The sequence below is a fragment of the Pseudonaja textilis genome, chromosome 2, assembly GCF_049901715.1.
Source record: "Pseudonaja textilis isolate UNSWEBS1 chromosome 2, rPseTex1.2, whole genome shotgun sequence".
Lineage (NCBI taxonomy): Eukaryota > Metazoa > Chordata > Lepidosauria > Squamata > Elapidae > Pseudonaja > Pseudonaja textilis.
The window spans coordinates 153,322,273-153,337,637 of record NC_141991.1 but is presented as its reverse complement, the minus strand read 5'-3'; the positions used below and the strand labels follow the sequence as shown (position 1 = coordinate 153,337,637).

At 41.7% G+C, this 15,365-nt stretch overlaps 1 protein-coding gene and 1 long non-coding RNA gene across 3 annotated transcripts in view; both read left to right on the top strand.

Moving 5' to 3' along the window:
- LOC148127181 (uncharacterized) overlaps positions 1-15,365 on the top strand; it is a 155,232-nt gene that overhangs the window by 118,551 nt on the left and 21,316 nt on the right. The gene's annotated exons all lie outside the window — the stretch shown is intronic.
- The window catches only part of KRI1 (KRI1 homolog), a 78,742-nt gene that overhangs the window by 45,772 nt on the left and 17,605 nt on the right, over positions 1-15,365 (top strand). For both annotated transcript variants that reach the window (XM_026716710.2, XM_026716711.2), the window contains exons 15-17: positions 12,854-12,995; positions 13,608-13,738; positions 13,832-13,896. In XM_026716710.2, coding sequence (XP_026572495.1) covers positions 12,854-12,995; positions 13,608-13,738; positions 13,832-13,896 — 338 coding nt within the window. The remainder of the gene's footprint in view (positions 1-12,853; positions 12,996-13,607; positions 13,739-13,831; positions 13,897-15,365) is intronic.

The window sequence follows — 15,365 nt, the reverse complement described above, 5'->3', positions numbered from 1 at the left end:
GGGCAGATCATTTCCAGGTGCACACATATTGGGGTAATCTAGACAGCACATCCGCCCTGAAGTTCTTCCCCCCCAGAAAGTACTTCAGTGAAAAATTAAACTGTTTGAAGTATTGAGCCCAGCAGACTTGCTTAGGAACGTTGCCATCACTTTATATATCTGTTCTTCGCACGTAAATCCTCAGATCTAGAATAATGTCAGATGGTGCTCCATTCAAAATCCAAGAAAGACACTCTTAGACTCCATTATTATAGAGAAAAGAAACTTTTACTGGAAATCAAGTGGTATCATCAAAAGAATTCTAGGTCTGAGGATTTACACGCGAAGAACACATATACAAAGTGATGGCAACGTTCCCACCCACAATAGTTCAAACGGTCTATCCAATTGAAGATATGTATAATATCATGTGGGGCATCTTCAGGTGGTGATGCAGACATCTGCCCGTTGACCTTGGCCTAGTTAGATAAAGAGCTGCAGTTGCGCAGTAAACAAGCAAGTAAACAATAAAGTTTTCCCCAAGTTATACAGTTCATTCTCTAAAACCTCCAGCACATTTCCCACCCCCACAAAGTCCAATTATTTCACCCTCCCCCCATTACTATGGTAGCCAAAAGATGCAAGAGAAAGGAAAGGAGGTTTGAAGGCTGACAATACTGCACGAGTCAAAAAGAGAGCTGTGAAAATATTTACATCCTGGACATAAACTGTTTCAACTCCTGCCCTCAAAATGATGCTATAGAGCAGGGGTTGCCAACCTTTTGGACCTCCAAACTCATAATTTTAAATCCCAGGGACCACTAACCGGTTCTGTGGGTGTGGCCTAATTTGTGGGTGTGGCTTGGTGGTCATGTGACCAATTGGGCATGGATGGTATGTAAATATTATAAATATTTATATAAAATATTGATTTTTTTTTTATAAAAAAGAGCAACTTTTACCCAAAATCAGGCAGACAGGCAGATTGAGTTGCTCACAGACAGATTCATTCAGTGATCTATCTATCTGCCATCGGCTAGCTCAGTCTCAAATTTGCTTGCTGTGAGTCTGCACTGAATAATACAACCTTCAGTCCTAATGGAGATTCAGCTGTGCTTAAAAGCGGAGCCGAAGATCTAAAGACTAGAAAGCAAGAAATCCAACCGTTTCCTGCTTCCTAGCTAATTTAAATCTCCTGGCATAGCAGAACAACTGATGGTCAGAAAAAGGAAAAATAGCAACTTAGCAGGAAAGTTTGCTGGGTAAGGAGTGAGTGGGTGGGGAGGGTTCCCACGGGCCATGTCTTGTGTTTCTGTGCAGCCTCGATTAATTGCTTTTGGGGGTGCTCTGGGGTGAGATTTCTCTGTGGCCCACCAAAATTTTCTCACGGCCCCACAGTGGGCCGTGGGCCAACAATTGATGACCGCTGCTATAGAGCACTGCACACCAGAACAACTAGACACAAGAACAGTTTTTCTCCAAATGCCATCACTCTGCTAAACAAATAATTCCCTACTTTATTTATTTTATTTTGTCAAGCGAATTATAAGATAACAGGTATAAATATAAATATAGTTATGAATACATGAAATGGATACATATAAGAAAAATAGAAAGAAACAATAGGACTGCCGTAGGCACGTTGGTGTGCTTATGCACGGGTCTTAGGAAAGGGGTGAAATCAATAGTAGACAATCTAAGGTTAAAGTTTTGGGGGTTTGGGGAAGAAACCACAGAGTCAGGTAGAGTATTCCAGACATTGACCACTCTGTTGCTGAAGTCGTATTCCCTGCAATCAAGTTTGGTGCAGTTTACCTTGAGTTTGTATCTATTGCGTGCTCTTGTATTGTTATGGTTGAAGCTGAAGTATTCATTGACAAGTAGGATATTGCAATATATAATTTTATGTACTATACTTAGATCAGACAAGCAGTGAAGTTCTAGGTTTTCTAGGTCTAGAATTTCAAGTCTGGTGGCATAAGGTATTCTGCAACAAGTAGAGGAGTGGAGAACTCTTCTTGTGAAATATTTCTGGACTTTCTCAATTGTATTAATATCAGATATGTAATGCAGGTTCCAGACTGATAAGCTGTATTCAAGTATTGGTCTAGCAAATGTTTTGAATGTTCTAGTTAGTAGTGTGATATTACCAGAGAAAAAGCTACGCAGGATTAGGTTAACAACTTTTAATGCCTTTTTGGCTATGTAGTTACAGTGGACTCTAGCACTTAGATCATTAGAGATGAGTAGTACAAGGTCCTTGACAGAGTTTGGATCATCAACAAGGTCTTGACTATTCAGCTTGTATTTTATTTTCTGTTTTTTTTTTGCCAATATGTAGGACAGAGCATTTATTTGTTGAGATTTGAAGTTGCCATTTGTTTGACCATTCTGATACATAGTCGAGGGTAGCAGTATTGTCTGTGGTATTGAACAGCTTTACATCATCAGTGAAGAGAATGCAGTTGCTCTTAATATGATCACAGAGGTCATTTATGTAGAGTATGAAAAGAGTTGGTCCTAAAACACTGCCTTGGGGGACACCACTGTTGGCAGGTACAGAATTTGATAGGACTATTTTGACTATTTGTTGCCTGTTTGACAGGAATGCTTCTATCCAGTTATGCAGGTGTCCAGAGATACCATAAGATTTTAGTTTTAGGAGTACTTTGTCGTGTATCACTGAATCAAAGGCTTTACAGAAGTCTATGTAGATTGAGTCTATTGCTTTGCCCTGATCAAGTTGTGTAGTCCATATGTTTTTGCAGTGTAAGAGTTGTAGATTACAGGATAGTTTTTTTCTGAAGCCAAATTGTTTGTTAGAGAGGAAGTTGTTTGTCTCTAAGTGGAGGATAATGGATTGGTTAATAATTGATTCCATGACTTTACAGGTGACGCAGCATAAAGAGATTGGTCTGTAATTTTCAACTAGGCTGGGGTCTCCCCTTTTGAAGATGGGGATGACCGTGGCCAGTGACCATAGGTTTGACAAGGAGCTGGTCCTGAAGGATTTTTCAAAGATTATGCTTAGAGGTTTGGCTGTGGCAGTGGATAGCTTTTTTAAGAAGTACGCACATATTCCATCCGGTCCAATATATAGAGATGGTTTTAGATTGCGTAGTGCTTTTTCAACATTGTCTTCTGTAAAATTGATATGTATTAGATCATTGTAGTTGTCTGTGGTTTGACTAGGAAATACTGGGCATGATCCATTGCTGTTTACAAATACTGAGCCAAAGAATGTGTTAAAGAGGTTGGCTTTAATAGTATCTTCGTTGCAGTCTACCATTTGGTCCTTTCAGGGGTGGGATGGACCTTGAGTCTTTTAGTTTGTTGTTTACAAAATTGTACAAAGCGCGGGTGGAATTGGTGCGTAGAAGGTTTTCTTCTTGTTTAATGTGATAATTGGTGCATTCAGTCTTTATCTGGTGGCATAAATTTTTGAATTTGTTTTTGAAGTTGGCAACATGACCAGATTTGTTTTTCCCCCAAAGTGATTTCTTTTTGGATTGTTATGGGTAATTTGTTTTTTCTGGTTTTGGGAGTTGTTATTGGTACATATAGTTTGATGACTCTTCAAGTAAAAATATGTTGTAATGGTCTTCCACAGTATTGCATCCAGTGAGTAGAAGCTGCCAATCAAGAGATGAGAGATCGTTGTCTATAAGATCATAGTTGCAGTTTTTGAAGTTATAATTGGTGATCCCGTTGTTATGATGATTTTTGTATGGACGTATGTTGAGACAAAAGTCAATCATGTTGTGGTCACTGTTGGAAAGGGGTTCTTTAATTTGTATTCTGTAAATTGAATTCAAACTATTGCAGAAGATGAGATCGAGGTAGTTAAGTCTGGTATTGTTGGTTACTAGTTGTTCCTGTCCCAGATTTGTTACAGCATTGTAGAAGGTTGCATGTATGCGTTCATTTTTACACTCGTTTAGGGTCCAGTGAATATGAGGTAGATTGAGGTCACCAAGAAAGATAAAAGCATGTGGGCAGGATGTTGCCTATGTTAGTAGTGAATTTAACTTGTTTATGTGTTCGATGTCATAATCAGGGGCCCTGTAACATAGTAAGAATCAAGATGTGATATTTAAGGACAGTTCACAGACGATGGTCTCAGGAAGAGTACCATCAAAAAACTTGGATGTTTTTTAGATGTAGGGACTTTTTATAGAAGATAGAAACACCACCTCCTTTACAGATTTCACGATCTGATCGGTAAACATGATAGTCTATTACTGTGGTAATGGAGTCAGGGAGAGATTTGTTGAGCCATGTTTCACAGACAAATATGATGTCGAATTTAGCCGTATTTAGTAAGAGGAGAAATTCAGGTATTTTATTTACAAGGCTTCTTGCATTGAGTAGCTTGCATTTAAGGCCAGCTGCAGTTGGAATAGAGGTAGTTAGGGGCGTGCGTGCCTAGTTTTGAGTGATGGTATGTTGGATGAGGTAGGGTTGGATGCGGAGTTGCGGGTTGTGTGACTTTCTTTTGATGCAGTCAGCACGGTAGTCAATGTACAAGTCCTTTTCTCCATTGTCTAGACATTGGTTAAGTTCTGTGCGGAGTTCATGGGAGTGGATTCTTTGCAGTATGGATAAGTCTGGTCTTGAGTCAAGTTTTTTATGGGTGGGATTGGTTTTTGCAATGGCGCTTATTGTATGAATGAATATATGTTTGCTGGACTCATTTTTGCAAACAACTCTGCAAAATCTTGGCGCCACCGGGCTGTCATTGTATTTGAACTCAGGGCCATCTCTGGTTATTTCAGTGATATCTTCAGGAGAGATGTTTGTTGTATTTGAGTTGCTTATGATATTGCAAACTTCGGTGATGTCGTCTGATTCATTGGTGTCTTCAAGACCAAATAAGATGGCATTTGGACATTTCTGATCATGTTCCATGATGTCTCTGATGAGTAAGGGGAGGAAGACTTAATAGAACAGTGACCAGATTGGTTAACTTTGAAATTGGAAACAGACCCAAGAATTTTGGACCCAGCTTCTTACTGGGCAGTTTCAACCCAAGATACTAGTTCAACAAATATACTTTGTCCCCTACTTTAAAAGGCAGTTAAAAAAATCTATGTTTATCCGCCTGTTTTTATAATTTTTTTGCAGTTTCGTTCAAAGCTTTTTTTGTATCTTCCCACCCTTTCTTTAATGAGTTCATCCATTCTGTCAGGGACATGGATGAGGGAGGTTGTCTAGGTAACTCTGGCATCGGGACAAAATCCATTCCAGTGTTGATTTGGAATGGAGTCAATCCCGTGCTGCTATGTACTCCATTATTGTAAGCAACCTCTACCTTACCATTATTGTAAGCAAAAGGTAATAACTCAGCCCAATTTTCTTGTTGATAATTTACGTAGCATCTAATGTATTGTTCAATCATGGTGTTAGCCCTCTCCGCTGCTCCGTTACAAGCAGGATGGAATGCTGAGAATAACCCTTGAGAGGAACCAATGGATTTCAGAAATTCCTTCCAAAATTTTGCGGTAAATTGTACCCCTCTGTCTGATATTACTCTACGAGGTACTCCATGTAGTCTATAGATATGTTTCACGAACAGCTTTGCAAGTTTTTTCACAGATGGAAGTCCTTTGCAGACTATAAAATGGGCCTATTTAGAGAATAAGTCAATTATAGTCCAAATGATCATATTCCCTTCACTCTTAGGTAGTTCAACAATAAAGTCCATTGTGATTTCTTCCCAAGGTTGGGTTGGTTCAGCAATTTGTTGCAGGATGCCAGGGGTTTTTCCAGTTCTGTGTTTCATCGTGGCACAAATTGAACAACTTTCTACATAGTCTTTGACATCAAATTTCATTTTTGGCCACCAGAACTGTCTTCTCAGTAAATGTAGGGTTTTAAGAATCCGAAGTGGCCTCCCAGCCGGGAGTCGTGGCTACGCTTTAGTACCAGTAGTCTTAGGGTTAGTCCCTTTCCAAGCTAGTCCAACATTCATGGTCAACTCAGTTTGATGGTCCAGGAACCAAGGATAGGTCAATAGGGGCATTTTCAATTCCGCAGTCAGCTTATCTTCCAGGCGTTTGGGGTTGCGGTTGGCTTGGGCTCGAGTGGTCACTTGGCCTGCCGATTGAGTATCTGAAATTAAGGCTTGTACTATTTCCTCTCAGTGGCTGTCAAACTGAGGTTTTCTGGACAGAGCGTCCGCCAGTATGCTCCGGGGGATATATATATAAATATATACATGTATACATATACATATACATATACACACACACACACACACACACACATACACACACACACACATATATATATACACACACACACACACACACATATATATGTATATACATATATACGCATATATATACATATACATTACACACACACACACACACACACACACACATACATATATATATATGTATATATATATCCGGGGATATATTTAATGTTGAAATTGAATTGCTTGAAATATTGGGCCCAGCAGACTTGTTTGGGTGATAATCTCCTAGGGGTCTTTAGAGCCTTGAGGTTCTTATGATCAGTCCATACCTCAAAGGCCTCTGGCGCCCCTTCTAGAAAATGCCTCCAAGTCAATAAAGCCCATCGTACGGCGAATGCTTCTTTCTCCCAGACCGCCCACCTTTGCTCTGCGTCTGTCAGCTTTTTGGACACATAAGCGCAAGGCATCAGTCAGCCTTGAGAGTCTTTTTGCAGCAAAACAGCTGCCACCGCTACATCACTTGAATCTATTTGGACAATAAAAGGCTTGGTCACGTCTGGGTGTTGGAGGATGGGCTCAGCTGTAAAGAGGCCTTTTAAGGTCTCAAAAGCTTTCTGACAGTCCATAGTCCAAGCCAGGGGTTGACTCGGCTTTGGTTTGGTGGGTGACGGGCCCGTTTTTAATTGCTCTGTCAACGGGAGGGCAACTTCAGCAAAGGACGGAATGAATTACCTATAGAAGTTGGGAAACCCCAAGAAACTTTGAAGTTGTTTTCGGGTTCTGGGGGGTTGCCAGTCCAGCACCACTTTCACCTTTCCAGGGTCCATTTCAATCCCCAGGTTGGATATTCAGTAGCCTAAGTAGTCCAGTGACTCTTTGTGGAATTAGCATTTTGAGAGTTTCACATATAATTTGGCGGCTAAAAGTTTTTCTAGAACCTGTGGACCAATTGAACATGTTCTTCCATGGTTTTGCTGACAATAAGGATGTAATCCAGATAGATGAGGACCCCCCTTTGGTAAAGGTGCGGGTGTAGCACCTCATTGATGAGCTGCATAAACACTGCAGGAGCCCCCTGAAGTCCGAAAGGCATGACTTTGAATTGGAAGCAACCCAGAGGGCAGTTAAAAGCTATTTTCCACTCGTCTCCCTCTTTGATGTGGACCTTGGTAGTAAGCTTGGTGAATACTTTGCCCTTCGACAGATGGTTCAATAAGTCCTTCATAAGAGGGAGAGGATACATGTTTTTGACGCATATGACATTCATGCCTCTAAAGTTAACACACGATCTCAACCCACCATCTTTCTTCTCCTTGAACAACATGGGGGCAGCTAATCTTGATTTGGCAGGCTCAATAAAACCTCGCTCCAAATTGTTGTTGATGTATTTCCTTAATTCAGTCATTTCAACAGGCGTCATGGAATACATCTTTGGTTTTGGTAATTTCACCCCAGGCTCTAATTCTATGGCACAATCAGTAGCTCAATGGGGATTTTTATGAATCCATCTTTCCATATGATCATCGGGGCCCATTTGTCTAACCAAGCAAGTCCCAGTATGATTGATTCTGACATCTTGGGGGCCACTATGAAGCGTGTGAGTTCGCGATGGAGCCCTAATTACATCTTGATTAATTCTGTCATTTGAGTGGCTGCCCCTCCCTCAAATTAAGGTTCCATCCACTTGCTCAAATCTGATTGGGTGTTTTAGCAGATTAGTTAATTTCACAGGCCTTCTTTACTTCTGGATCAATGGCTTTTTTAAAATAGTGTAAAGTCATTCTTTCAGGCCAATCCATGAGGTGGCTTGTGACCCTTCTAAAGTCCCAAATGAATTCTGGCAAGGGTTGCTTGCCTTGCCTCATTTCCATTAACTTCTCTTCATTCTCTGCTACCCTGTCTGGATTTTCAAATCTGAGTCTTAATAATTGAGTAATCCATTTACATTGTATAATTCGGGGGCTTGTTCGTTGTGTAATTGGGCCACCCCTTCATTCATCCAATTTGTTTAACCAAATTGCGCTCTGTGGGCGTATTGATCTCCAAATTGTTCTATATAGGATCGGATTCGAGTGAGGAAGTAATTGAAATGTTCATGGCGGCCATCAAATATGGCCTCAAAGGGTATTTGGTCCGGCCTTGGTCGTGGTTGCAGAGGTGGCACATGCCAGGCCCCTGCAGGTTGTACTGGAATGGAAGGAACAGGCTGGGTGGCATACGTAGGCTGGATAGGCCCCCTGAATCCTGGCTGGGTGGTGCCTTTCTGGAATAGGGGTCCCTGTGGCCTCGCTGCCGGTTGGGGCTGCAATTGTGGTTGCCAGGAGGAAGATGGGTGTGGTCTGGTTCCCTGGTTGGGTGGAGGGGAAGTGGCTGCTGTCTGCTGTCTGGGCAGCCCCCCTTCAGACCAGGACTGTGTTGGTGCTGGCTGCCATTGGCATTGAATCCACCCCTGGCCTGGATAAAATCCCCACCCTGGAGGGATACACTCTGCAGGGGGCAAAATTCTTTCTGGAAAATGAGGGGATTGCCTTGGAGGCTGCAACATACCTCTGTCAGTTGATGCTTCTTTCTGGCTTCCACCAACTGGCATCTGTATAGTCTCCTCGTTCCTCATGATATTTGGGTAAGTGAATATGGGTGGTCTCAACCTTCCACCCGTCCAAGCAGACTGTGAGACCAAACCTGTCACCTTTAAATTCTGGAACTGTTGATGTAAATCTGCCCTTGACGGACTTCCAGGAATAATCTGGGGGTTGTCTTCTTGAGAGAATTCTGAGCCCAATTGTCTCTCTTCTCTCCAATTTGGCAGTAGAGCCATATGCCTGGGGCTAGAGAAAGATTTCTCTTCAGACAGCTGGGTTACCTCTGGGTTATAACAACTTCTTAACTTGAAACGCTTCGGTATAGCTCCCAAATTTCTTTCTCCTACTGCCATCCTGAAAGCATCCATTATCTCCTCCAAACAAGGGCTGACAGGTTCAATTAATGCTCCGGAGGGAGGGCCCCCACACGCTCCCCCCTGCACATTTACAACTTCAGCTGATGGTTGATCTTTCTCCATCTCTGGGAAAAGAACTCCAGGGTAACAGCCAAGCCCCTTCAAAAATTAAAAAGTGTCTTTGGGAAATAAATGTATGGCACTCCAAGACATTTTCTCTCCAATTGATTTATTTAGAAACAGATCTGGCATGTCAAAGGCAATTTTCCAAAGTGAAAATTTTTCACGCATTACACAGAATCCACCTTCTCTCCTTCCTTCTCTCCTCCCACTTCACTTCATAAATCACGAGAACCAATTAACTGCCACTGGAATTTCTTAATACGACATACAGAATAACCTTGAACTGTTCAACTCCTCCAACTCTCTTAAAAAAAATGTGGCAGCTGAATTTCAAAGCTGACACAAGATCTCTGACTAACAAAATGGATGAATTAAGGCTACAGATTGCAAAGACTAAAGTCATCAACTGCTGTGTTTTGCTAATCTCAGAAACTTGGCTTCATTCCAGATGCAGCTGTTGAACTGGAAGGCTACATAGCTCACAGGCAGGACAGGAGTAGAGATTCTGGCAAGATCAAAGGGGGAGGTTTAAGCCTTTATGTGAACAAAAGCTGGTATATCAATACAAAGACTAGACAGCCACTGCTCCATGGATCTGGAGTATATGACTCTTAAATGTAGTCCCATATATCTTCCACAGGAATTCAGCGTGGTTTTGATTGCTGCAGTCTATGCAGCCTACCTAATGCCAATACTACCATCTTGGCCAGAAGATGCTTCTCAACAACTTCAGGATTGTTTTGAGAACACAAATTGAGATGTCTTTTACCACCCTGACCTAGAGGTGCACACTGCAACTGTTCTGTGCTATATCAAACACTGCACAGATACTATCACTGTGGATAAACGTATTAGGATCTATCCCAATCAGAAACCTTGGATGACCAAGGAAGTCCAGCGCCTCTTGCGTGACAGGACCAAGGCCTTTAGGTCCAGTGATGGGGCAAGATATAGTGTTGCCAGAGCTAATCTGAAGAAAGTTATTCAAAAGGCCAAGGCTGAGTATAAGAGGAAGATTGAGGATAATTTTTATAGCAATAACATGAGGAAGGTGTGGCAAGGGACTCAACAAATTACAAACCATCAGCCAACCAATGTCATCCCTGCTGAGGGGGATGCTTCATTGGCAGAGGAACTGAATCATTTCTTTGCTTGCTTTGAAGTGGAGACATCCGAGACAGATAAAATACAACCACCAGCCAATTGCAGCCCCCACCTCATTGTGGAAAAACAGGAGGTGAGGAGCATTCTGAGGGCTGTGGACCCTAGAAAGGCTGCCGGTCCTGACTGTATCTCTGGCCAAGTGCTTAAAGACTGTGCTGATCAGTTGGCTGGAGTCTTTATCAGGATCTTCAATCTGTCTATATCCCAGTCCACTATTCCATCTCGTTTGAAGGCTTCCACACCATTGTTCCGCTGCCAAAGAAGTTCCCTATTACAGACCAGTGGCACTCACTCCTATCATCATGAAGTGCTTTGAGAAATTGGTCTGCCGGCATATCATTTCTGGTCGTCTACATATATTTGATAAACACCAATTTGCATACAGAAAAAATAGATTTACAGAGGACTCTATAGCCATCACTCTTCACACTGCTCTGACTCATCTAAAACAGTCGTGGGGTGGGGGGTATGTGAGGATGTTTTTTGTGGATTTTAGTTCTGCATTTAACAATTCTTCCACATAGACTAGTGTCTAAACTTCTGGACCTTGGGCTTTCTAATTCAATCTGTTTTTGGATTATGGATTTCCTGCCGCTCACAGAGGGTCAGATTAAGTAATCATACCTCTTCAGCCCTTATTCTTAACACTGGTACACCACAGGGTTGCATGTTGAGTCCCTTACTCTATTCTTTATGTGCATGACTGCATTCCCACTCACGCTAGTAATACTACTGCTAAATTTGCAGATGATACAACAGTGGTGGGACTTGTCTCTGGGCGGGATGAGTCTGCCTACCGAGATGAGGTGGACTGGTTGTTTTCGTGGTGTGGAGACAATAACTTGCTCCTCAACACCAATAAAACCAAGGAGCTTATAGTGGATTATATAAGGAACAGATCAGACATCCAGCCTTTGCTTATCAATGGAGACTGAGTGGAGCAAGTGGTCAGTTTTAAGTTTCTGGGTGTTACCATAAAAGAGGACCTGACCTGGGGTGCTCACATTGCAGCCCTGGTCAAAAGGGCCCACTACTGAGACTTCTCAGAAAACAACAACTGAATAAAAACTGGTGATCTTCTATCGCTGCACCATAGAGAGCATTTTAACTTACTGCACCTCTGTATGGTTTGCCAAATGAACAGTAGCAGATAGGAAAGCACTCCAGAGGGTTAACGTCATTGCCCAGAAGATCATGGGTTGCCCTCTCCCCTACCTTAAGAAAGTTCAAAACATTATCAAAGATCCATCTCATCCTGGGAACCCTTTTTTTGAACTATTACCATCTGGCAAACAGTACAGAATAATAAAAACAAGGACAACTAGGCTGAAAAACAGCTATCCCAGGGCAGTAGCTCTTTTGAATTGTGCTGTATAGTGCAGTGTTGGTGTGGTGTCGGGGATTTTCAGTTCAATGTGTTTAGGGTGAAGGATGTGTGTTTGTGTTTATTTTCATGGTCATGGTCACGATGTGCACTGAAGATGGTGTTTGATTTTGTTGTGCGAGGTGCAATGACAATAAAAGTAAAGTAAAGTATATACTTCAGAGGATTACAAATACTTAACAAAAACAGATGTATAATTAAATAAGAAACCAGAGGTAAACCTATGGGTTTGGCTTGCTTTTTTTTTCTTAGTCTTTTACAGAGTCTATAGACTTCTTTTGTTTTAGACTAAGTCTTTTTTGCACAGTACTTGTTCGTCTGTGAGGGCTGCAAACGTAGGGTTTCAAAAGAAAAAAAATTGTGTAAGGACTTGCCACAGCTACTCCCCCAGGAAAGCATGACTCTTGAAACAAGTTGTTATCAAAAAGAACTTTTACTGAGAAAATGATTGCAGAGAATCAGAATTTGAGGTTCCTGTGCAAAGCATTAAGCTATTCTTCATTCAAAACCCCACCCCCTTCACCAGTCCACCAGTAGCCAAAACAGTGCTGCAATGGTGTTTTGAGAACTTTGAGACATTAGCTTGATAGTAGTTCATTCCCAGGATGCAATGACCTTGGTGACAGGCTAGAACCGAGTTCAAGGAAGTCTGGCATGTCTGAGAGATAGTCTCCCTGCCTAAATCACACACGATTACAACAAAAGCAAAAGCATGCAGAGAACGCAACCCTGAGAGCCTACTCCCCTCTCCTCTATCAGAATGGCAGTGTCCCAGAGGGGGACATAACACATTTATTTGTTAAATCTAAAGTATAGCAGTCTTTATGGTAAAAAGTCAAAGGGCTCTATTTGATTTCTTGGTAAAATGCTGGAGGTGGGTAGATGGATGGGAGTTACAAAATACGGACAGCAGTTTCTTGTGTGCCTGAGTAGTGAGTTGGTGTCTTGCCTTACTTATGTGAATCCTGGGGGAAGGGGGCTCTGCATTTAACTTTGCATTTATGGCTTTGAAACTGGATCCATGTTTCTCTTCTCTGCTGTCTTCTACACACCACCTCTTCAGATGGATGCAGATTATGACCCCTCCCAGCAACCAACCCATTCCAAAAAGAAAAAAAAGCTGGAGATTCCTTTTCTAGGAAAAAAGAAATACAAGTCACCTTTTGCAGAGGCCATCTCTCAGGAAAAAAAACCATTTGATCCTGGTAAGAATTTGGGGAGAAAACTTTCTGTGTGTGAGTCATTAGCAAGGCTTGTGAAGATTGATTTAAAATTATACATTTTAAAAAGATTGATTTATTATTATGAGCCATGGTGGTGCATGCAATATTGCAGGCTACTTCTGCTGACTGATGATTGCCAGAAGTTTTGCAGTTTGAATTTCACCAGCTCAAGGTTGACTCAGCCTTCCATCCTTCTGAGGTTGTTAAAATGAGGACCCAGATTGTTTGGGGCAATATACTGACTCTGTAAACAGCTTAGAGAGGGCTGTAAAGCACTATGAAGCGGTATATGTCTAGGTGCTATTGCTATTATCTAAATGTCTATCACAGGTCAGTGATAGACCTTTATTACAACCAAGCAAGGTGCCATGGAAATATAAAGATATTTGTGTTCCCTAGAAATTAAGCTAAGAAACTAAGCTAGGTAATACAAAAAGTAGAGGTTGGGGGATAGAAGTACCGTAGATTCATCCTAATATTAGAATTGCGGAGGTTTTGGGATACGTATTGTAAATAGTCTAAAGATGTGACTTGGAGAAGAATGATGAAAGAGTAACATCTCCTGACTTCCATTACTTTTCTTGAATTCTGCAGAAACAAAGACTTTTGAACAATATTTGGATGAGTTCTACCACTTGGAATATGAGGACCTGATAGGGGACCTTCCTTGTCGTTTCAAATATCGCACAGTTGTTCCCTGCAATTATGGACTGTCAACTGAAGAAGTAAACCTTCCTATAGTAGAAGTGTAGGAAAGGATCAGAATGGGTGCATTCTGCACTGAGAGAAACACAAAAAAATTGTCTTTCTCTTTTTAGATTTTGACTGCTGATGATAAAGAACTGAATCGTTGGTGTTCTCTACGGAAGACTTGCATGTACAGGTGAGGGGCAGCAACATAAAGTGGAAGGTGCTATTTATAACATGGCTGGAGTCCAAAATCTGGCATGTAGATTGAGACCTGGGCTTTGAGCCCAGCTGGGCATGGTAAAAGTTGGAACTTAAGCTCCAGCATTTCTTGGCTCTCCACCCCACCCAAAAGGACTAGAACAGAACAAAATCATAGACTTGGAAGAGGCTTTAGAGGTCATCAAGTCCAATGCCCTTCTCAAGCAGGAAACCTTATACCAGTGGTTGTTAAATTTTTTGGCACTGAGTGCTGGAACGGGAATGCACACGTACTGAAAAGTCACTGAGTACTGGCCACCTGGTCTTACGACCTCTAATGTGCATGCATGTGCAAAGACCAGCTGGCCAGATGGTTTCTAACATGCGTGCCCGTACCAGCCAGGTGGTCTTTACACGTGCTTGTGCATTAGAAACCAGACGACCAGGTGGCCGGCACATGCATGCACATTAGAAACCAGCTGTCCAGCTGGTCTTCTGGTTTCTAATGCACATGTGCATGCAAAGACCAGCTGGCTGGCACACATGCGTGTGTGAAGACCAGCTGGCTGGTTTCTAATGCACATACATGTGCTAGCCAGCTGGTCTTTGTGCGCATGTGTGTTAGAAACCGGAAGACCAAGAGGCCAGCCGCTTTTTCACGCCAGCTTGTCTTCACACGTGCATGCACATTAGAAACCAGAAGATCAGCGGGCTGGCACGCATGTGTGTGCTGGGAGCTGCTCTTCTGGTTTCTGGTGCTCCTGCACACATGAAGACCAGCTGGCCGGCACGCACCAGAACCTGGAAGAACAACGGGCGACGCTGGCATGCCTGGAGAGATGGATCTGATGGCTACTTTGGCACATGTGGCATAGGTTCGCCATCACAGCTTTATACTATTTTGGACAAGTGGCTGTCCGATCTCTTAAAAGCTTCCAGTGATGGAGCACTTACAACTTCTGAAGGCAAGCTGTTCCACCAGTTAATTGTTCTTACTATTAGGAAATTTCTCCTTAGTTAACTACTTAATGTTACTTTTTAAATGTTTTTTATTATTTTTATATTACTATTGTATTATATTAATTAGATTAGATTAACAGAGTTCCAAGGGACCTTGTAGGTCATCTAATTCAACCCTCCGCCCAAGCAGGAGACCCTACACCATTTCTGACAAATGGCAGTCCAATCTCTTCTTATATATTTTTTATTTTTTGTTTTTTTAAATACATCATTGAGTGAACAGTGTGGTTCTAGGTATTTCAACATTTTAAAACAAACATGACCATAATTCATATTCCTACTATTAACGTTATCTGATTTAATATTATTACATATTACCAATTTTGTCATTCAATATTCTCATATGTTATTTTATATCAATCTCTATTCTTAATATCATTTTAATACATATTCTCATCATATTTGCAAAAATTATCAAATTATAACATTCAAATACTCATTCAT